The sequence below is a fragment of the Ammospiza nelsoni genome, chromosome 15 (assembly GCF_027579445.1).
Source record: "Ammospiza nelsoni isolate bAmmNel1 chromosome 15, bAmmNel1.pri, whole genome shotgun sequence".
Taxonomy (NCBI): domain Eukaryota; kingdom Metazoa; phylum Chordata; class Aves; order Passeriformes; family Passerellidae; genus Ammospiza; species Ammospiza nelsoni.
This window is the reverse complement of record NC_080647.1, coordinates 13,683,067-13,707,136: the sequence shown is the minus strand read 5'-3', so window position 1 is coordinate 13,707,136 and position 24,070 is coordinate 13,683,067. Positions and strand designations below refer to the sequence as shown.

At 40.3% G+C, this 24,070-nt stretch overlaps 1 protein-coding gene across 1 annotated transcript; it reads left to right on the top strand.

Moving 5' to 3' along the window:
- Positions 1-631: 631 nt before the first annotated feature.
- Positions 632-3,830, top strand: SLITRK2 (SLIT and NTRK like family member 2). The gene has a single exon (XM_059483253.1). It carries the CDS (start codon positions 650-652, stop codon positions 3,218-3,220), a length of 2,571 nt encoding a protein of 856 aa, XP_059339236.1. The 5' UTR covers positions 632-649; the 3' UTR covers positions 3,221-3,830.
- The last annotated feature ends 20,240 nt before the right edge of the window (positions 3,831-24,070 follow it).

Sequence of the window (24,070 nt, the reverse complement as noted above, 5' to 3'; positions counted from 1 at the left end):
AGCGCGGGCTGGGGGCGCCGCTGCGGCGGGGAGGGTGTGCTGTCAGTCCGTGTGAACCCCGGGTTAAGACGCTGGCAGTCAGTGTGTTCCCCGGGTTAAGACGCTGGCAGTCCGTGTGTTCCCCGGGTTAAGATGCTGGCAGTCCGTGTGAACCCGGGTTAAGACGCTGGCAGTCCGTGTGTTCCCCGGGTTAAGACGCTGGCAGTCCGTGTGTTCCCCGGGTTAAGATGCAGGAGCCGGGCAGCCGGGCGCGCCGTGGCCGTGGGACGGGCAGCGGGGACGGGATCGGGATCGTGCTGCCGGCGGCCGCCGGGGCGGAGGCGGCGGCCGCGACGGGCGGGGGATCGGGCGGAGAGCCCAGCGCTAGGGACCCGGGTTTGGGGAGCTCCCCGACGGGGCTTCCCCCGCAGCGGCTCCGCTGGCGCTTTCCGAGAGGAAAAGAAGGGAGGAGGAGTGGGGGGGTTTCCAGAGGAGTTGGGAAATCGCTGCCTTGCAGCTCCCCTTCCCCCCCAGCCTTCCGACCTGCTTTCGCTCTCCCCGTGCAGCCCCTGCTCCCGGCAGTGTTCACTGGGGATTTCTTCTTTCTCTCCTTACCTGTCTCAAAAGGTTTGACTGTAGGTACCAAAGCGGGGATCGACGGCGCATAAAGATGCTGAAGGGTGCTTGGTTGCTCAGTTTGTTAACAGTGGCTGGGATCTCGTGGACAGAGAGTCGCAAACCTGCCAAAGACATTTGCAGCAAGAGCCGCTGCCCTTGCGAGGAGAAGGAGAACGTGCTGAACATTAATTGTGAAAACAAGGGATTTACAACCGTCAGCCTCCTCCTGCCGCCCCCGTCCAAGATCTACCAGCTGTTTCTCAATGGGAACGCACTGACCCGCCTGTTCCCCAATGAGTTCGTCAACTATTCCAACGCCGTGACCCTGCACCTGGGCAACAACGACATGCAGGAGATCCGCACGGGGGCCTTCAGCGGCCTCCGCACCCTCAAGAGGCTGCACCTCAACAACAACAAGCTGGAAGTGCTGAAGGAAGACACCTTCCTGGGCTTGGAGAGTCTGGAGTACCTGCAGGCTGATTACAATTACATCAGTGCCATTGAAGCGGGGGCATTCAGCAAGCTGAACAAGCTCAAGGTGCTGATCCTCAATGACAACCTCCTGCTGTCCCTGCCCAGCAATGTCTTCCGCTTTGTGCTCCTCACTCACCTCGACCTGCGGGGCAACCGGCTGAAGATGATGCCTTTTGCTGGTGTGCTGGAGCACATTGGAGGCATCATGGAAATCCAGCTGGAGGAAAACCCTTGGAACTGCACCTGCGACTTGCTGCCACTCAAGGCCTGGCTAGACACCATCACCGTGTTTGTGGGCGAGATAGTCTGTGAAACCCCCTTCAGGCTTCATGGGAAAGATGTGACCCAGCTCACCAGGCAAGATCTCTGCCCTAGGAAAAGCTCCAGTGATTCAAACCAGAGGGAAAAACACCCTGTCCTCTCAGACCCACACATCTCAAGGCTATCGCCCACAGCCAACTCTGCCATCAATCCCACCAGGGCCCCAAAAGCCAGCCGGCCACCCAAAACTAGGAACCGCCCCACCCCCCGTGTCTCTGTGTCAAAAGACAGGCAAATATTTGGACCTATCATGGTTTACCAGACAAAGTCTCCTGTGCCCATCACCTGCCCAGCTGGCTGCATCTGTACGTCCCAGAGCTCAGACAATGGCCTAAATGTTAACTGCCAAGAGAAGAAGATAAGTAACATCTCTGATCTGCACCCCAGGCCAACCAGTCCAAAGAAACTTTACCTAACCAGTAACTATCTGCAAGTCATTTATAGAACCGATCTCACAGAGTACAGCTCGCTGGATTTGCTGCATCTAGGAAATAACAGAATTGCAGTGATACAAGAAGGTGCCTTTACAAACCTCACAAGTTTACGCAGACTTTACCTTAATGGCAACTACCTTGAGGTTCTGTACCGATCCATGTTTGAAGGGCTGCACAGCCTGCAATATCTCTACCTAGAGTACAATGTCATCAAGGAGATCCTGCCACGCACATTTGATGCTCTGAGCAATCTTCATCTGTTGTTCCTCAATAACAACCTGCTCAGATCCTTGCCTGATAATGTCTTTGGAGGCACTTCCCTCACCAGGCTCAACCTTAGGAACAACCATTTCTCATACCTGCCTGTGAGAGGAGTCTTGGACCAGCTCTCGGCTCTGATTCAGATAGACCTCCAAGAGAACCCTTGGGACTGCACGTGTGACATCCTGGGGCTGAGGAACTGGATAGAGAAAGTCACTGACCAGAACAACCAGCAGTCGAATCCCCCTGTAGTTATCAATGAAGTAATCTGCGAGTCTCCCACCAAGCACTCTGGAGAGCATCTGAAATTCCTGAGCAAAGAAGCCATCTGCCCAGAGAACCCCAACTTGTCAGATTCTTCTCTCCTCTCCATGAACCAGAACACTGATACCCCCCATGTCGGTGCCTCACCCAGCTCCTACCCAGAGTTACACACTGAAGTTCCGCTGTCTGTCCTAATTTTAGGCTTGCTGGTTGTGTTTATCCTGTCAGTTTGTTTTGGGGCAGGTCTGTTTGTCTTTGTCCTTAAGCGCCGGAAGGGGGTGCAGAGCATGCCCACCAGTGCCAACAATGTAGATATAAGTTCGTTTCAGCTCCAGTATGGGTCTTACAACACTGAGACCCACGATAAAACTGAAGGACATGTTTATAACTACATTCCCCCTCCTGTTGGACAGATGTGCCAAAACCCAATCTACATGCAAAAGGAAGGGGATCCAGTTGCCTATTACAGGAATCTCCATGAGTTCAGCTATAGCAGTCTCGACCACAAAAAAGAAGACCCCACCAGTCTTGCATTTACCATCAGTGCAGCTGAATTGCTGGAAAAGCAGTCCTCACCAAGGGAACCAGAGCTCCTGTATCAAAATATTGCAGAAAGGGTCAAGGAACTCCCCACCGGAGGATTAGTTCATTATAACTTTTGTACCTTACCCAAAAGGCAGTTTGCCCCTTCATATGAATCCAGACGCCAAAACCAGGACAGGATAAATAAAACTGTTTTATATGGAACTCCCAGGAAATATTTTGCAGAACAGTCTAAACCTGAGCATCCTTTACTCCAAGGAAAGCTACAAACAGAACCAGACTACCTCGAAGTTCTGGAAAAACAAACTGCAATCAGTCAGCTGTGAGGGGGGAGGTGGGAGACAAAAGAAATTTTTTTAAATGAGCTCAGCATCATATTTCTTTGAGTCTGAACTCAGTGCTGATGTCATCAGTCGCATTCCCAACATTTCCACTTTTTTAAAATTAGAGAAGGAATGAGAGAGAAAAGGAACCCTTGCAGCATAGCAGGGATGTGGTGTTGCTTTTACAATGTTCCCTTTAAGTTATTTCTATATCTCTCTCCTTTTGACCCTTCTCTAGGAACTGTCATTGCAAATGCAAATGTATCTTTCTGAAATAGATCTTGCATAATTTTTTTTGATTTTGAAGGAAATGAGGAAGGGGTCTTTGGGATTTCTGGTTTTTTTTTTCTTTTCATTTCAAAATGGAAACTTAATGTATTATGTAGAAGATCTCCAAAGATCTTTTTTTCCTGGACTATGACTTTCTTTTGTAAATAATAATATACAGTACTGCTGTTTCAATTACCAACTATAGCCACTGGGCGTCACTTTTTTGTGTTAAAGTGCCTTTGCACTTTAAGTACATTATTACTTAATTGTTGCTCTTAGCTTTGATAAATTGAACCTATTTTAATGTGTTGTATTTTTGAAATTAAAAAAAAATTGTAAAATAGATCTATATGTCAGCTGCATTAAATCAGAAGGTTTGATTTATAGGAAAGCTGCCCTTCTTTAAATGACTCTAGTTCTAGGACCTTACACACTCAAATGTAAATTATTGGGGTGTTTTTTCCCTCTAGGTTTGTTTAGAGTGACTCACAGAAATAAACTGAGAGGATTTAGCAATGGACTAGAGGTTATCAAATGCCTCAGCCGGGAATAACAGCTCATTAATAAAAGATGTTTAACACAATGTCATAGTGAACTGAACAATTAATGTCCTTCTTAATACATTGCATTGCAGCTCTAACACAGTAATGTTCAATGGCTTAAGATTATTTTCATACTTAACAGAACATTACTCATAATATTTTATGCATTGGATTAGGTATTTTTATACATTTTGGGACAGAGTTTATATTTGTAACTTTTTGGACTGAAATTAACATGTCCTCTTCTTGCCAGATACATATTTTTTTCATAAGCAGGGACACCAGCAGGGGTCATCCCACACCTCATTAAATTTATTAACATACAGGCAAATGAACCAATGCCAAAGGTAAAATTTGAACCCAGGACTCCAGAGTCCTCCAACTGAAATCAGTATGTGCATCCCACTAACTTTTGGTAGTCTGAATTCTGTCATTGTCTGTGCTTTTTGTCTCTAAAGCTGAAGTAATACCGCAATAATTCTAATCTGTTAGAGAAAAACACCTTTAAGTTCACTGTCTTAAATTTTATAAAATGTTTTAAGTTAACTTAATTCCATTCTCAGCACTGGTTTTCTTTAGCCCATCAGTGAACAAATGCAATGAGTCTTCTCCTTTCCCATTAACTCAGGCCTGTTTTGCTTCAAGCTTTATGTTATCACCTTCAATTTGCTTTTCCTTCATGGAGAATATTGAAACCATTTTTATTAACAAGTATACAGTCAAACTTTATTAAACCTTATTAGCTTCTAAATAATTTTTAGATGCAAACATTATTGTGCAATTTAAACAAACAGCCCTTATTTACAACAAAAACAGTTTTGTTTTGTCTGTTCTAAATCCTTATGCAACTGGGATGGTGATCTGCATATAAAGTAGGCCACGCTTTTCAATTCCTTATTAAAGCAATTGATGGGGTCTGAAAGAAGCACACTGTTTCCTTTTCATAAATAGGTTACTGCACATAATAATCCTTTATTATCATGCAGAGATTGAAGTGGCCTCTGCTGACTGATTTTTAGAGCTTTGCTATAGTTAATAATACAGTATCTACAACTTGGAGAAATTGTCAGCAATAGCATTTAAGCTATAAATAACTACAATCAATGTTGTTCTAATCAGGACTTTGCCAAAAGGAAGTTGCTTTATATTTAAGAGCTAAAGAGGCTTTGCATGTGTATTGCCAGATATCTGAGTCACTTAGTAAAATGTCTTCTAATGATTTATGTGACATCTGGGTACATTAATATGCTAACATGTCAATTCTTTATGTTTAGAATCCATAGCATCTATGGCTGTCCATTAGATCAGGTTTAAAATTGAAGTGCTACAATGAACTACTGAAGAATCAGTCTTCAAAATGGTCTCACATCAAGAGGGAGGTGAAATGGTATCACTTTAGTTGAACTTGGAACATTTGACTGGAATTACGTCCATCTTTGAGCAAGGTACTTGCTTGAAAGCTTCCAGTACTGACTGTCTTATTATGGCTCCTTCCCCTGGGTAATTAAAAGCATTTATTACTGAAACACTGAGAAAAGTATAAGTATTATTTTAAAGTTATTAACTCTTTCCAGGTACAAATTTAGTATTGCCTGCAGAACAAGTACCATGTTACATCTGGCAGCAGCTAGGATATTGTTATTAATTATTCTACAGTGAGCAAGAACCAATTACAAACATTTATTCCCTCAGAAAAAAAAGCTAATTTTTTCAACAGAAGTGTTTTCAGTGTTCTAGTGCTGGCAAACAACAAAGATAGGGAATTGATTGTTTTAGTAACATTATATTGTTTGGGTTTAGTTCTTTAGTCTCAGTACTTTGATGTTTGCTTTGGTGGCACAGCCATACTTTACAGAGCTTGCTGTTGCTTTACGTTTCCTTAGGTTTCCTAGTGGAATTTATTTAATGACTAGATTTTATTTTGCATCACCAGTACCAGCTAAAAAATTATTATTGCTGTAGATCTTTTAGGTTTGTTTTTATACCCTTCAGCTGACATCTTTTAGGCAATTCTTTTCATAGAGTGTCTAGGTGAAAGAGAAGATTTTTTTCAGTTACACTTAAAGAGATTTGTTTAACAGGGAAAGTGTGTTGGCAGCTGCTGGATAGAAGGTCTCCACATTTCTTCAGCTGTGCTGCCCTGGAAGCTGCTGCTTGTTAGGGGAGAGCTGCTTGCCTGAGTCGTGGCTTGATAATGAGTCTGAAAAAAAATTTCTTTCACAGTTTGAAAAGTTGAACTGTGAAAATTATGTAACCAGGTTAGCAAAGTTGTTTTTATTCCCTCAGGAAAATGGGGTGCAAATAGTTTTCTTTCTTTCTTCATAAGTTTTATGTTGTGAAAGTGAACTTAATGACCTTTACAGAAACAGTAACAGTGCAGACTGAAGCACTGTTCAAACTATGCAATTATATTTAGTGAAAATGAGGAGTTCTACACTTCCAAAGCATGAATACTTTTTTTTTTGGGGGGGAGGGGGGATGTTTCTGGGTAAGTATTAGATAAAGTTTATCTAAAGTTTATCTTTATTAGATAAAGTTTATTTCCCTTTTTCTCCCTAGTGACAAAAAATGTCACTTTTTGGAAAAAGTGTTCTTTGTGTCCTCAAGCCTGCTGCAGAGCCACTCTGCATGCCCAGTGGTGCTCCTCCTTTCTGCAGTCTCTGTCTTCCCTCAGATTTCACCTTTTTGGGCTCCAGCATTATCAGCTCCTGCCCCACCTCTATTATCTGCTTCCAAAGCCCTCATCAGGCCCCAATCTTTCCACTTGCCTCTGTCTCTGTAGGTTCTCCATTCCTTCCCGAGCAAGCTCTGCAGGACCTGTCCCAGCTCTGAAGGGAGCTGCTGTCCCTGCTCCCCCCTGAGCTCAGTCCTCACCTCCTGCCCTGCCATTGCTGAGTCAAATGAGACACCTGGTCACAGTGGTTTTCCTGGGAGCTGTGCTGGAGGAAAGTCTGCTTAGCTGTTCCCTCTACCCCTCACTGAACAGAGAAGAGAAGCCTAAAATCACAGAGGGCTTCAGTTTCCACGCAGGATTCCCCGTGTGCCAGCCTGGAACAGGTGCCATAACCTGTGTCTAAGCAAGAGCAAATGGATGAGCTTGCTGAGACCATTGCCATTACATCACTTTTTGCTGTCATTTTGGTGAGCTGTCTTCAGCATGAGTTAATCTTGCCAAAATTAGCTACTAAAATTTTAAACTCAAACTGGTTGTGTAGTGTCTCTAGAGTAAATAGCAAAGATACCAGGCCATTCAAAGGGGATTTATTCCTGCTCACAGCGCAAGGTGTGAATTGGGCTACAGAAATGCCTGCTTTCTTCGAGGAAGTGTAGAGAGGATAGATAATGAGTGCTGATAACAGCTAATTCCCACATAGAAAATGGTCAGGCTGGGCTGACTGCAGCTAGCACACCCACATACAACATCCATGCTCTGCTGAGCATCTGCCCATCTCTACTCCAAGACATTTTTTTCCTGTCCGTGAGAAAAGCATTTCCTGTGGAGTTTAAACACTGCTTTGGTCAAATGCACTGACTTTTTATAACACCACCTTGTGCTATACAGTAGGGATTAGTTTGTTTCTTTTTCTTTTTTTTTCTTCCCACCACCACTTGAATTTGTAAAATAAAAGTCGCACTTATTAAAAGTTTGAAGGTGTAATTAGTAATGTCAAAATAAGGCTACCAACAAGTTAAATTGCCTAAAAAAAGTCTTATAGAATACTGAGCTTGTATAGGAGTACAATAATTTTAAACTGCTCATGAGTGAAATGAGATACTGGAAATGTTAATGAAGCTTCTTAGGTTCTTACAGGCTAATCACTGATACAGTTTGTGATTTTTCATATTACTGTTTTTGGAGACAATAAATGTAATTTAACAAAGAAGAAAAAAAAAAACTATTTCCCAAAGACCTCCCCTAACTGTAGAACTTCAAAATAACATGAATTAACTTATGCAGATGATGTGACACTTCTTGTGCATTTCCCACCACTTTTTCTAAGCGTTCCAAAGAAGTACAAAAGTTATTCTTTTCTAAGAGGATCATTAAGTCTGTTTGGATTATTGATCTCATAGCTTTTCTGGGCACAAGGCCAATCATTTTGACTAAGGTTTTTAATCCTAGCTAATGAGGGAGGTGGATTAAGGAGAAGGTTTTTGTTGTTGTTCTTTTGTTCTTGAAGGATTGGTTGGATTTTTTGAACCAGTAGATTGACATGTTTATGAATACAGATGAATAGATCGTTTTGAATGAAAGAAATGTTGGAGTGGCAGTCAGAGATGCAGTCATTCTCAAGACCAAATAGGCTCAAGAGTATGAGTGAAGTTTGAAAAACAGGACATCATAAAAGTGGCTTTCTTCCTGAGATCATAAACACAGAGGACACTGCTGTGAATACAGCAGCAGATCCTGGTACATGCTGTTAACCATTTGGAGGGATGAAATTAGAGGCCAGATGCACCTCCATTATCCTTGAGGAGAGACTGAAGTGTTCAGGATTTGTTCTCATCCCTGGCTGTTACCCTGTGTGCACCCACCTATATTAGCACTGCTTCTGCATTACTTTGAGAAAGTAAACAAGGTGAAGTTTGGAGGGGCAGAGCTATTTGCAGTATTTCTGAATGGTTCTTATTTCTGGCCTTTGAAATGAAATTAATTAACCATTGGTGCATTTAATGCCATAGACTTTTAAATTCTGAAGTCCTTTGTAAACTAAGTTCTCAGCAAACTTTTCAGATCAGTGAATGTAGCTACTTACAAAACATTGTGGCTGATCTTAAGAAGAAAGCAGTCAAGGTACTGTAAATACATATTAGCAGTATAACAAATTACATCAGCATTACAAAGTTATGCAATATAATAATGTCAGGATTCTTTGTGGTGACAGAGCAAGTGTAGATTTGTGTCTTGAAAACACAGGTTGTGTCTTCTTGCCCTGCTTGTGCATTGCTCTCCACAGCCAGAACTGTTAATCACCGGTTGTCTTGAGAGAAGGAGGCAGAACAGCCTTTTTAAAAATGAACTCTGCATTGCAAAAAGCACAGCTAATGTATATAGACCTGTTGCAGTTATCTCCTCTTGAGATAAGACATATTTCCATACAAAAGCCTGGAAAAAAATCCCCTTGAGATTGCTGATAATGTGACAGAGTCTATTTTAGAGCATCTTGATTTTAGTTCTGAAAGCCTCTCATCTGAGAGTTGGAGTTAAGGCATTTTTTTTGCCATGCTATGAAGTTTTGTCCTTTTCCCCAGGGATTTGTTACAGATTTGATGCATGCCAGCATCTTAGCCAGAGAGCTGAACTGAACACAAATTTTTTTGGAGAACTGTGAAAATGTAATGACTACATAAATTTTCTTCTAATAACAGAAGAACATACAACATGATGAGGAAGCAAAGCTGTCACAGAGGCTTTTAAAGATTCCAGGGTACAGTCAAATCTGAGGAATTTAGGTGTAGCTGCAGAGTACCTTTGTTGTTTTACACCTGAGTGCCTTCTGTGGGATGCCCTGGGATTGGCAGAGTGACAGGAATCTCACTAAATAAGAACAATCCCATTGAGCTGCCCAGCTGTGAGTGGCAGAGGGGAGAGAAAAATGCCTATGTCCTTCTTGCCATCACTTAAAATGCCATTTGGGAGTTTTCCAGACTCAATACTCATTCCCATAAATCTGAAGTCAGCACACTCCAAGTTTATGCTTCAAGATGAGATTTTCAGTAATGTTTGAGTGATGCAACCTTTTGGCTATCACATCTCTTACTCCTGGCGAGGTTTTGCTCAGAACCTTTGGTTTATTCTATCTCTTCTAAATTTTAATTCTTAATTATTCCTGACTGTGTTCTTTCAGCAAAATATTTGGGTTTTCTTTATATTATTCACAAGTAGCCAAGTTCCTCATGTATCAGGCAGCTGAGACTTGAACAAGTCAAAAGTTTCAGAAGCTCAGTGATCCACTCAATTGAGCAAAGCTTTACCCAAAGCCTTACTGCTCCCATCACATCTGCTGTGTTCTGCTGAGCTGCTGATTTTGTTCAGATGAATTCCAATTTAAAACACATACATGCTAATAAGTATCTGTGTAAAACCTTATAATATTCAGCTTATAATAAAGAGAGGGAGTTAGAGGTTGGGAAAAGCCTTTCAAAATTCTGGGTTTTTTTCCCTGAAGGTTTCAGAGGGATTTATTATGATTACTAGGGAATCAAAAGGAATTCTAACAACAGTGTTGTGTAGGGGGTTTTTTTTGTGCTTTTTGTGTAAGATAGTGGAGGTGAGGGAATGAGGGAAAAAAAGGTAGATTATAGTTGTCTTAACTGTCAAGATGTTAACAGGAGACTACCAGAAAACTAAGGAGTTCAGAGTTTATGACTCAAAGAGCTTACAAAAATGCCTACTTTTCTGTGGAACATCTAAAGGGAAATGGTTCACAGGCTGCTTTCCTGAGGGTTGAGGGAACTGGACAGGCTCCCTTGGAGAGCTGAGAAATCCCAGCCTTAAAGTTAGAGCAGATTTACTGTCATTCAGATATAAGCATGGCTTATGTGAAGAGATAATGGAAGTGGGGAAAATGCTTCATGCTGCAGTTCACTCCTTAATTAGTGGTATGGTTTGTAGCCTGTATTTTCTGTAACCATATTTACCATCACATCCAACTCATAAGCTACTTACCAGAGCTGAGTAGATAATTCTTATATTTATTGATGTGGCCTTCCTTTCCGTAACGCAATGTTTACAAATTTGTTTGATGGTGGCTTAAGTTTGCCATGGCTTCTTTTTGCTCTCCAAATAATGCTTGGGGATAATTCCTAACAGTAGAGTCCTAATGGATATTTCATAGTGAAAGCCTAAAATTGAGCTACCAAGGACTTTGTTTATGTTATGTTTTTTGTTTTGTTTTATTTTGTTTTGTAGGTATTGAAGCAGTGGTCCTTGTTAAAAGCTCATGTGCTGGGAACTGAAAATAATGTTCTCTTTTCAGTTCTACCAGTGACCTTGCACAAGGCATACCTGTGTCCCCATGCTTTAATTTCTGCATCATTAAATAAGGAGGATGATACTTTCTGCCTTAGTCTAGTGGGATTTACTGATGAGAAATGCTAAGTATAATTGTTTTTCAAAGCCTTGATAGCTTCATCCAAATGCAGTAACAGTGTACAGCTTTTTTTCCTCGGCATATTTTTTCTGATCTAAGAATGTGGTGTAGATATGTCAGATTTTGTTTTGTTTTCTGTCTTTGGAGTTAAAAACAGACCATGAAGATTACCTTGTACAGGGAAAAGATACTGTCTCCTTGTAAAATAATATGAGATATATGAAATAAAATGGGTAGGCAAAAGCTACAGTTTGTTTTTAAACCTTTGAAAATACATAGCACCCCATCTCCTCAGTTTTCTCTCTCTGGCTGAGTTGAATCAACTTGCCTGTTTCTGCCCTATGGAATCCCTTCAAAAATAGTTCTCAGCATACCAGTCATTTTTTTATTCACCTTTTTCTGTGTGAAATCAGTTGGGCTATTGCTGGCAGTTTTTATGCTGGCAAGCGAGCCAAGAGAGGCTCTGAGTGGCAGACAGCTGCTGAAATAAGAGCCTGGCACTCTGGGGAAAGAAAGAAATTCATTCAACTTTCCTTGTCAGCCTCTTCCCTTCCTCTTTAACTTCTTTCTTCCTACTCTATAGTTGCCATAATAATTCTCTTGTCCATTGAATGCAGACTGTGGGCATATTTTTCCATATATAGCCCAACCACATACTGTAAAATCCAGCCATGTGTAGGAAAGTCCAGCATTTTCCACAGCCAATCCTCCATGGCATGATGCTTCCATGAAAGAGAGCTGATTTCTAAATGTAGGACTAAAGAATCTGTGGCACCACATCCATTCAACACAGCAGAGAACATAACTATACCTCAGCTTTTAAATTTGCTTTTGATTAACCTACTAAAATTCATTCACTGGCTAGGCCTTTTGTTCTGCCTTATGTCTGGATACTATGCCTATGAAAATTTTGAGAGTGCTAAGATTGATGCTCTCCTTTTCTTGCTGATCCATAAAGTGGGATGTGAACAATGTTCACATCAACATCAAGATAGGTTTTCCTGGTTTCTACTCTGCAAACGACTTGGGGTTTTTTGTCTGGATGGGGCAAGTGCTCTGATCCTATGCAAGTGCTGATCCAAGTGCTCTGATCCAATTTCATACTTTCACACTTCTAGATTATTGGCAATTGTTTAGAGGCTATTTATGTAGAACATAAGATACTTGGTACACCCACATTATTTCTGGCTGTGCAAGGTAAACCATCTGTCCTGGACCATCAGAAATATGTCTACAGAGGTAATTCAAAGTAGTGCTTAAAAATACTTGGTTTTCTTAAATTCTGAGAGAAATCTGAATCAAGGAAAGTAAATATTCAGTGCTCCTTTTAACATGTTCATCTTCAGCACTTTAGGGGATTATTTTTCTCTCCTTAGAAAACAGAGTTTATTATTTAAGGAAGACTATCCAGACCCTCACCTGCTGTAAACAGTGTTTGCTTCCATAAACATCACAGAACTGGTTTACAGTAGCTGAGGATCAGCTGTTTTGTTTTGTTAACCCCTTCACTTGAGCAATCAGCATTTATTCCAATAATGGATCAGTGCTGTCAGTGCACTATGTTGTTCTCTTTGATTCCACTGCTGTAGAACCAGTACAGTTTGCCACTGCCTTGGAATTTTTAGTCACATTTGAAAAGAAAGAGATCTTTGAAAGTTCAGCACCTAGTTCATTTTGGGATCTAAATGAATACTTTCTGTACTAAAACTCTTTGGTTCATATATTTATACACTTGGTGCTTCACAAACCCTTTTAATTTTCAGACCTTGAGAGTTAGTAACACAACACAGTGAGGCAGCCCGGCATATTTTGTGTTCTCTTTTGGGACTTTTCACTTATTCCTAAAGATCAAAGCTTTTTAGCAGCTCTTGCATCCTTATTCTGCCACCCTCAGAGTTTGGTTGAGTCTGTAGCCAATTGTAATTGCACTGTAACCATAAATGTCCTTTCAAAGAAAACCAGCAGCAGAGTCCTGAGATGCACAAAATCACATCCAGAAAGTCACATTTTCCCAAGGAAGGCCACAGCTGTCTCTTTTTCTTTGTGAGCAATACATTGACTTAATCTAAAATACATTACCTTATTATCATGCAAATATTTATGCCACATTAGAATCAGACAGGCTTTCTTTGCCATAGATAAGCTTCCTGTGTTACTGCAGATAATGAAAATCCAATTTCTGAAAATGTTCTCTTATTGTTTCTTTTTTCCTTTGCTTTTTATTAGTGAAGAACTTGCAATTATTTGCTCTTATTCAGATGTTCCAGAGGAAGAATTGAAGTCATATTTCCCACACATTAAGATTCTGATAATTGAAATTCACTGCTTTTTCTTCTTTCTATTGCCTTTAAATAAAGGAATGTACTAGGGAAAAAGACTCAGCTCAGTCTGGAATGATACAAGTGCAAGTCAGGAATAACTGAAAACAGTTTTGATCACCCTTTGAAATCCTCGATTAAGCAATTTTGCTAACACTCAAAGAACCTGGAACCTTTTGATTTATTGCACAATAGGTAGAAAGCTGCTTTTCTTCTTCTTCTGGCACTTACCCTGCCAATGGATATTTGTTCTGTAAGTAGCACTGACATGAAAAGTCTGAAGTTGTCCACTTTTCTCCCTTTGACCAAAGCTCCCTTGGTAAACAGAGTGCCATGAGGAGAGCGGCGTTAATCCTCTAAGTTTAGCTTTGTGAAAAAGCCACACCGAAAGCTGTGAAAGCTTTGAGGGAAATGAGCAAAACTTTGTAAGCCTTGCCAGCATCTTTCCAGAACACTTCCCATTATATGAGATTCCAATTTAATAATACCCTTAACAGCTTCTTCCATATTAATAAAATATGAGCATGGAAATAACAATGGCACATCCCCTTCACTGAAGGAACTCCACTTAGCAACATGGATTGTGATGTTGATTGCAATGCCAGCTCTCTGATCTGTTGAATTTTGCTTATTAACTGAATTAATTGAACTGATAAATTGAATTTTGCTGCCTCTGGGCTGAGTAGTCAGGCTGAGTAACTGCTAGGCTGCTTCTGCAAAGCGCAAGGAAGGGACAGAAGAGGAGCTGTGGGGACACAAGAAGGAACAGAAGGCAGACACAGAAGCAAAGTCTTGAAGAAGTGTTGAGGCCACAAAAATGAGAACTCTGCCCTCCTAGCAGTGTTCCCCACACTCACACATAGAGACAGGTTCCTCCAGCCTGGCATTCCATCTCACAGTAAGGTTTTGGTGGGCACAACCAAATTAGACACTGGGCGCCCAGCCTGTCTGCCTAGCCAGGACCTGCTTGCAGGGCAGTTGGCCTGGGTTGATGTCTATCCATCCAGAGCTGTCTGCCCTCTCCTAAACTTGGCTAATATGGTGAGAAATCTAATGGTCTGGTAGAAATCCCATTCTAAGGGCTTGGGAATTGGATCTGGAAAGCTCTGTGCTTCAGACTGGGAAAGTGGGAAGGGAACAATCAGCTTTCCTTGAGAGAGTCCTGGGAGCCTGCCTGACACTCCTCATCTCATTGCACTCAATAAGATGTCACTATCGTTAAGGAAAAGATAAGTAAGATGTCTCAACAAGGGCACAGAGGAAGATAAATATTAAAATGCTTATATAAGAGGAAGTACTTGGTGTTGGAGGTCAAAGAGGGCTCCAGTGGTGAAGCTGCTGGAAGAGGGACTGACATTCCTGAGTACAGCTCTACGTGCTGCTGCTCTGTCACACCAACACTGCTGCTGCCAGAAAAGCACAGACCAGAGGTCCCACAGTTTCCAAAGGTTAGGTTTATTACATCCTTACTCATCCTGAATTGAAATTCTCCAAGATTTTCAGAAATGGTGAAGCTCTACTGGGTGAACAAACGTTATGTAGTCCCCACAGTTCCATATTCCTAATACCATGTTATTAACTTTGAACTGTTTCCATGGCATGGAAAACATGGGGAACAATTGCTTAAAATATTTTAGCTCTACTCTGTTAATATTCCAGCACATGGTACTGTATTCCAATACATTTTGCCTCCTCTGTAAGTAGCAGTCTTCAGAAATCAATTTGCTTTTAAATGGGGGGTAGGTGTGAGTTTGGAGGGTTTAATAAAAGCATTACATTTCTAGACTGAGATAAACTAAACTCTTCCAAATATATGAACAGGACCATCCTGAAAAAGAGAAAGGGAGATGAGACTCCCTGATGATCTCAAAAAGTGAAAGAACAAATGAGCCCTGTCTTCCTTATTAACTGACCCTGGCCCCAAGTGCTTTTTGATAGCACAGATGGCAGAAAAATCTCTGGACTCTCTCTGCCCTGAGAAAAAAGTGGGTCACATAGCACAACCATCATTTTTTAAACAAAGTTACTCCCTTAGAATCAGTGATTGTTCTTAAAAATTGTGCACTGCTCTACCCTTTTAATGCAGAGGAATTATTATCACTTTACCAAACATGGCAGTACTGTGCTCTCTTGTCCAGTACACAAAGAGATTTAAATTCCAGTGACAAAAGGAGAGGGTCCTTTGAGAGATGCCCTGTAAGCATTGATGCCTCCACAGATGATTCTCTATAATAAATGTTGCTTTTTTTTGCTGCTTGATTTTGTCATTCATGTGGGATTCATGTCATTTAACAGTAGCTACCTAAGCATGAGGTGTTTAATTATCAGGGTACTTTTTATAGTTAGCAGAAGAAATCGGTCCCATCATGAGTTGATTCATCTCACCCACCTCAGCAAATTGTCTGCTCACTGTGTATGCCTTTATGAGTTAGAGTAGTCTCCAAGGTAAATTAATAGCTAAAAGTCCTACTGAACAGGAAATAGATGAAAACACTAAAGCAGGTTTTTCTTTTTTTGAGTTACATCAATATGGATCTTCTAATTTCTTGTAGAAACACATGAATTTCCTATGCTTTAATGCCAAAAGTAAAACTCTTATCGAGAGAAAAAAAAAAAATCAAGGAAAAGAAGAAAAAATATTCTGATTTTTTAAAAGAGCATATTTTTAGTGGTATGCAGCCCCCTACACCTCCTTCCTGTATGTCTACTGCCATAAATTCTGTGTTTCCTGAGCCTTAAATCTCCTCCACCCACCCCTATGCTTGAAACTACTCAGCTCATATAATGCTGTACCAAATTTTCTGTTTATGTCCAGATTCCTCCTTTGAAAACTATAATTTTAGCAAGATTTAGCTAATCCTGGGATCCCACATAGATTCCAAAGATGTAGATCCTCATGTCCTTTCCTATCTCCTTTCAGGCAATTGGGCTTTTTCAGATTTGTAGTCACAGTTAAAACAGAGGAGCCACAAATGAGATTTTGTAGCAGACTAATTGTCAGTGGTACCCCACATCACACCAGCAGAAAAATCACATCCTCTGCAGCTATTAAAGGCCTCGTTTGGATATATTTACAGAGAGAAAGATCCAGCAGTCTTTAGAGTAGCAAAGATGCTTGTGTATCTCATGTATTCAACTTAAGAGAAGTACAGGAGAGAAAGATTTGGAAGATGCCAAGAAGTTCCTCCCATGAGGGGGCTCAGAGTGGGTTTGTATTGAATGGTGAGCAAGCAAGAGATTCCACCAAGTGCTGAGTCTCTGTGTTGATCACTCTGAGGCAGCACCAGCCATGTGCAGTTGTTGTGAGTATCCAGCAAAGTATTTGAAATTATTCTGCTTAGCCAACCATGGTTTTATGATGTGCTGTTTATCATAACAGTTGCTGCTTACAGAGAGTGATCTCACTTTGCTCTTACTCACCGAGACAAATCACTCCATCTTTTCAACATGTCCTTTTATAAATAAAAATGCCCGGGAGCAAAAGGTGGCATTTTCAAAAATCTTACTGGTATAAGTGTTGAACCACACCATAAATTATCTCTGTGACATCTGATCATGAAAGAAATACATGTATTTTTAAGCAACTAATGCTCATTTATTTTTGAAGCTCTGAGCAGTTCTAGAAGGTGCCTAAATGGTCACTTTTAGAAGCACAGCCATGAAGGGCTGTTGTTACCTAGACAAGTCATGTGAGTTTACAAACTTGGGGGATTTATCTCCCTTGTCAGCACTTTGACACCAATCCTATTTGTCCAGACAAGCAGTGCCCCAGTCAGTTAAGGAGCACTCTGTTCCAGGAGGACAGACCATCCTCCTGATCCCCTGGGCCTCCATCCCAGCTCCCAAAATGAACCCAAGTCTGAGCAGCAGACTCAGTGCTAGCAGGATTTCCAATGTGCTCACACTGGGGAAAAGGTGCCTCTGCAGCCATCCCACTTTGTACAGTACAACTTCTCCTCACCCCTGTTGCAGAAGCCAAGTAAAGATCAATGATCAATCAGCTGGGGATGTCTGGACCCCCTCCCCACACAGACCTTCCTCCTTCCACCCTTTGTGACCGGTGCTGACAAAATGTGCAATACAATGCATAAAACAAGGGCTTTCCTGGATGGGCTGTGATCTTAATCACACAATCAACACCATTAGTCTTCATTTAGAGAGCAGTGGATATGTTTTCTATAGCAAGTATGTAATAATTCTTTTTCATTACTTGCTCTCTGCAATAATAAAGATGCATATTTTACTTTTCTGTTTTGTGCTAAGCAGACAGCCTGAAGACAGACAGAAAGACACTGCAGCCTGTATTCTTGCTGTAGGTGAGCCCTTCTTGTCTCCTGCTGCATACACACCCACACTTCTCTGCTTTATAAAATAAATGAACCAACAATAACTACCTCTATTCTCATTTATGTTGGCTCCACTAACAGAACACTTTCAGATATCAACTGATCAAATGGGGCAGTTCATCCATGCAATAATTGCATAATTGTGAGTTTTATCCTGAAGAACTCTAAGGAAGATAAGGATTTCCCCATGGGAAAGTTATACACACAAGTAGAATGTAAATGTGGCAAATGCACAGCAGTGCACATCATTCTCTTCCTTCCATAGCAAGAATCAAAAACTGAGAAACCAAGTAACTTAAAACAGCTCTTTGGCATCCATACAGATGAGTCATATTAATTACAGAATTGTTTCTTTTTTTGATAAAAGGGGGTAAAACTCTCAATTGGATTCTATAAGCTAGTATTTAGAGTTCTAAGAAAGAGCTAGTGAAGGGTAAAATATGTGTTGTTATTGCTGCTCATGGCTATTTGATACCCTTCACTTTCCACTCTGAGGTGTGCTAAGTATGAAGGAAAAGTCAGGCTGTAGGGACAACTCTTCTAAAACGCAGCCTTTTCCTTTTCCTTTACTTTTTCCTTTTCCTTTTCCTTTTCCTTTTCCTTTTCCTTTCCTTTTCCTTTTCCTTTTCCTTCCTTAAGGGTGAATGCACCCACCAAAGTTACTATAAGTCAGTTGCACCCTTTTGTTACAATCCTGTATCATTAAAGTCCATGTAAATTCAGTAGGAGCAGGAGCAAAGACTGAGCAACAGCAGTTTATTATAGGAAGTTTTAATTTAACTGAATATCCTCCCAGCAACAAAACTATAAGGAAACACTGAGTTTGTTGCTGAAAAGAGAATTTTAAACATGCAGTAAGTTCCAAGCCACTAGTTTGTGGTCTTGAATAATTTCCCTCTGAAATTGAAGCCATAACCATCCCATTTTCTGCCATAGCTAGACAAGAATCTGCCTTTTGGTATTTATGGCACCAATTTAATATCTTCAGTTTGTATTCCTGAAAAATAGACAAACCCTTTTTGTCACTGACTGACTTTATTATGGCAAAATAGGTATATGACGTTTTGTATTTAGCAAGTTTGTTCAGTTATTTCCCATTTACTTAATCTTCTATTAAAGTTATTACACTTCTTACGAGATTTCCATTAGACTAGAAGGTTTAAAAACTACTGCTGAGCCAATACAACAAAAGTTGTATTAAACAAAATAAGGAAAACTATATCAATAGGCCCCTGAGATAATTATCTCTGATCTCTAAGCAATTATTTCTGTTTTTTAATTACTGATAGAATGAAGATTTTTGAAAACAGAAAAACAGTTTATCCTGCTTTTTGTATTGTTTTCTAGGCAGGGTAAAGCTACCTAATATACAAATATAAACATTTCAAGCAAGTATGACAGAATGAGGACATTATAGCTATGATACCCTACATATATTTGAAACTCTGGGTAAATTCAGTAGGATTGCTGCAGCGTCTTGAAATGCACACAGTTAATGCCATTCTCTGAGTAAGAGAGGAATGGGAAGAAATCACTTGTTAGTTGAGTGTAAAATAAGGAAACCCATGGATAATTCAGCATCCCAATCAGCTGTGGTGAAAACTCAGCCCTCCAACCCCCTTGTGCTCACAGGGTTGGTGCTGCCCAGCGCCTCTCACAGAGCAGGGGCTGTGCAGCTGCAGGGCCAGAGCCACTTTGACACACTCTGACATGGCTGGAGTGGCAGCCCCAGCCTCCTTGGAGGAGCATGAGACCACCTGCTCATCTCAGGGACTCATCCAGCTTTCCTGAGTACCTGTGCACTGATTGGAATGGACTTAGGACCTGGCTGCTGTCTCTGAACCTCTGCTCAAAAGAGAGATTAGAAATGTTGAGCCAAGTCACTGAGAAAAGACTCTCTCTGTCACATCTGATGCTTCCAACAGGACTAAAGAGGATGCTGGATGTGTCAGGATCAGACATAGATGTAAGAGCTGCAATCCTGTGTCCTACAGTGGGTTACAGAGGTTAGCTTACAATGATCTTCCTTTTTTTGCTGCATGTGTTTCTCAATAGAATAACTTTCAAAATAATTAGTTCTTTTCACTAAGAACTTAATTATTATGATGCATTTGATAAAGCCTACTCTATGTCCTTAAAGGAGCAGCAGCTATTTAATGAATTCTTCCAGACAACTGGTTAACAGGTCAGGGTCATCAGCATGGCAAAAGAGTTGGGTTGTCTTAGCCCAAAGACACAAAGAAAGTGAAAATGAAAATGACACAGCAGCAGCAGTGGCTCCATTAGGTAGGACAAGGAGTAAAGACTTTAAACTGAAAGAGAGAAGGTTTATATTCAATATTAGGAAAAATTACTACAAGGGTGGTGAGGCCCTGGCACACATTGCCCAGAGAAGCTGGAAGGGCTGGAGCTGTTCAGATCTCTGTCCACTTCAAGGCCAGCGTGGATGGGGCCCTGGACAACGTGGTCTGAGTGAAAGTTGTCCCTGCCCATGGCAAGGGGTTGGAACTAGATGGCCTTGAAGGGTCCTTTCAAACCAAACCATCCAATGATTCCACATGAGTATTGTATAGGTATATATGATGTGGTTAATATCACTCTCTCTACAGTGCTAGCAATGTAAAAGAGTTATTATTTTTTTCCTATGAAGCTTGACTCTTTATAGACACACAGAAGGAGACTAAAACTTCTCATTAATATATAGGATTATAATGAAGCAAGCCAAGTGTGAATTTCCTACAACTGATTTGGATTATACTTACCAAATCAAGAATTACTCTATGGAGAAGAAAGTTTTGTGAAACAAATGTACAATATTTCCAGAATAAAAGGAGAATCAGGCCTACAGGTTAATTTTAAAGCATGTTTTAAGAAGCAAGCAGACCTGATCAAATGTCAAGAACCCATTTGTTCATGTGAGATTTGCCACCAGAAGGCTCTAAAATCAGTCAGGGCTTAGTTTCTATTTCACAAGTCTTGATCATATCAGTAGGCTTCATGCTGTTAGATTAACTTGCACACTGAACTTTCTGAAGAGGGAAGGAAGAAAAAGATAAGGGAGGAAAAAAGTGAAGAAAAGCCTAAAATAAAGGCAAAGGAAATAAAGAGTATCTGGAGATGGGGAATAAGATCTGTAAAGAATAAGTATTGCTAGGATTTAAAAGAAAATTAAATAATGGAGGTGGGGGAAGATGCCAAAAGATGGTAGGGGTAAAGAAACATTCCCGATTAACGAGAAAAGAAAATGAGAATTTACTGGGAATAGCAGAGGGAAGACAAAGTACTGAGTATTTAGTTGTCTCTAGCTGGGGGATAAGACAAACATCAATGCATAGATTTTGCCCTGCTAGCTAAGTAGTGATTAATTCCATTCCATTTAAGCATTTTAAAGTATCCTTTACTTATTGGCAGAGGTTGTGATCTTCCTGCTTCTGCCTCTGTGGAAATGCTCCTACAAATGAGGTAGGATCTACTCTTTGCCCAGTTGTATTTACTCTCCTTATAAAATTAATTAAAAATTGTCACAAGGTCAAAGGAAAATCTGATGTTCGGACTATCCTGGATCAGATCATTACTGCTAAAATTATTAAGATCCCTATGGAACTGGAGTAATTTACACCAGTGGGGAATTAGGACTCTGTTTAAGTACAGCCTAAAGCAGATACCTGATAGAACTATTACAATTAAAAGTGACATAACTTCATTGAAGTGAGAATATTGTCTGTGCTGAGACCAATGGAGTGCAGTTATGTGAACCAGGTTCTATATTGCTTCACACTAATTAATTTCAATGTGCCTTTGCTTTTTATACTAAATTTCAAAAACCATAATGTCATTCATTTAAGACCAAATTTCCTCTAGTTGAATAATACTCTTGTCTGTGTTTTTCTTAAATTTTGGTATAATTTTGCTTTGATCTATGAGACACCTTTTAATGCACATTGTCCAAAGAGCTGATGCTGAAATACTGCCATGGATTAATTTTCAGGGAGCAGAGGCAAAGTGCAAGAATATAGGAACACTACACTGGCTTAATCCTGTAGTTCACTTAACCTTATAATCCTTTCTCATTTCCTATCAGTGGCTAGCACAACAGTTCTTTAAAATCTGTGCTGTAATCAGTCTTCCCCTCTTAGTATTTTCTTACTGGGATAGGCATGAAAATGAAACACAGCTTATTACCTCCTTCAAAAACAATTTTGAACAGCCTTCTTATTTTATGCATTATTAATTGACTAGACTCCTTTTGAATGTAATCAAAGTTTTGCTCCAAATGGCTGGGTTTGGTTTTTTTTACAAATAAAGGTGTGGGGTTTGTTCAGAGTTCTCCAATTACTCATTGCTGAGGGAACATTTCCCAATCAGGTATCTAATGATAGTGTTTTACATGTTATTCTCCATCCCATTCCTTATGGTTGCTAATGTCTTTTTGGACTTCTGGCCATCAGTAAAGACTTCATTAAGCTGTCTGTACCAACATCCAAATCTCTTTCCTGAACTGAATAATTCATTCTGAATCCTTTGCAGTTTCACAGATGTTTTATGCTTTGCCTGGGCTGATGGTCAGTCTGGTTTGCTGTCATGGTCCTGGTGGAGCTCATCCATCAGCCCATGGTATCAAACAGGACCACAGGGCCACGTAATTGATGTTAAACCAGAAAACCAGCGTGAACATCTCTCCATCCCTCCCACATAAACCAGTCTTCCTTTGTGATAACTGACCCATATACCCCTACTCTCAGCAAATTTTGCTACCTTTCTATTGATCATCATTTTTCAGGAATTATTTAAGTATATTAAGAAATTTTGTACCTAATACACCAAGTTAAATTCTTGGTTTTATATTTAACTTGTCAGGAAAAAAAGTCCTAGTTTTCTGGCTCCTTACATATAAAATCCCAAGCTTAATATTTACATAACCTGGAAGACACTCAGTGAAAATATAAATACAACGAGAGTAAAGGAAAATGTGTTCTAGAATTTTTATATATTTATTATTTTTTGATTCCCATAAAATATGAATCAGTATTCATTATGAATTTATGAAATTTTTTTTCTCAGTAACAGAATATGTTCTTATAAAGAATAATTTTAGACTAAGGTATTAAAAAATGGACTGAGATGCAGTATGGAACAATTAAAGTGCTTTAGAAATAGACAGCAGAGGTTACAGTGCAGTATCAAGGTACTGAGAAATCACTGGTTCACTTTGCTCTGAACTTAACTTTCCACTGGTTTTACATTTTTCTCTCTTAAGAGGGAAAAAAAAAAGGTTAAATTGTTGTTACAGGTAGTAAAGAGAGAATGCAATCTTCAGATATGAGCTTTAATTATTAAGGCCTTTTTGGCCATCATAACCAGAATCAAGCAGAGCAGAGTGAATAAACTCCCCGGCCCTGCCTGCATTACAGAAGATAATAAAGTGGTTGTTCCTGATCTTTACAGCCTCCAAGATCCCTTGACCAACATTGCTACAGGAGAAGACAAATGCACCATGGAAATGGGGAGAGAAATCACCCAGGCTACCTCAAATATGAGAGAAATAATAGAAAACTTTTGTAAATTAAGTTTAAAATCTGGTGAGAGGTCTGGAAGCCTTTACAATATATGAAAATTCTAGCATCTCACAAAACATGCACATAGAAACTAGGAAACTTCCTACAGCTTCTGTGTGCAACTCCCACAGATGGAATGGCATTTGGTACAGGAACACCAATATTTTTATAGTAAAAAAGTAAACAACAAAAAGATAAGATTTCCCTTCCTGTATTTGACAACCCAGGAAATAAAATTGATTCAATATAGAGAGATTTAAACAATTTATAGTATTTGATGAAGATTTCTTATCTGGTTTACACTAAAAAGTAAAGAATGCATCTGTAAAAGCATGCAAGAGAAGGTTTAATCCAGGGGTCTGCAGAGCATAATGATGCTTCCCTGGGAATCATTCACAGGTTTCCTTCTTAACTGTGTGTATTGCAGGACTAAGCAGAACTGCAGGGAGACCATTCACAAATAATGCATGATTGCCTGCTATTTACAGCTTGTTGAGTTCATGGGACGTGAATGACCAGCAGAGCTCTGGGAACACTAAACACATTCTTTTTGTTTAATATTAAGCCATGCTTTCCACTGACCAAGTGCCCAGGGCCAGGCTGTGCCCCAGACCCTCCTCCCACCCTGCAGCACTCACATCTTGAGCAGGGCCTACCTGTGAGGGGCTCAAGAGGCCTCTCACAAAGAACTGTCCAGAGTTATTGACAGGGGCACCACCAGGCCCTGC

Excerpts from the sequence above, each read along its gene's own strand:
- SLITRK2 (XM_059483253.1), top strand. The coding sequence starts at position 650 with ATGCTGAAGGGTGCTTGGTTGCTCAGTTTGTTAACAGTGGCTGGGATC.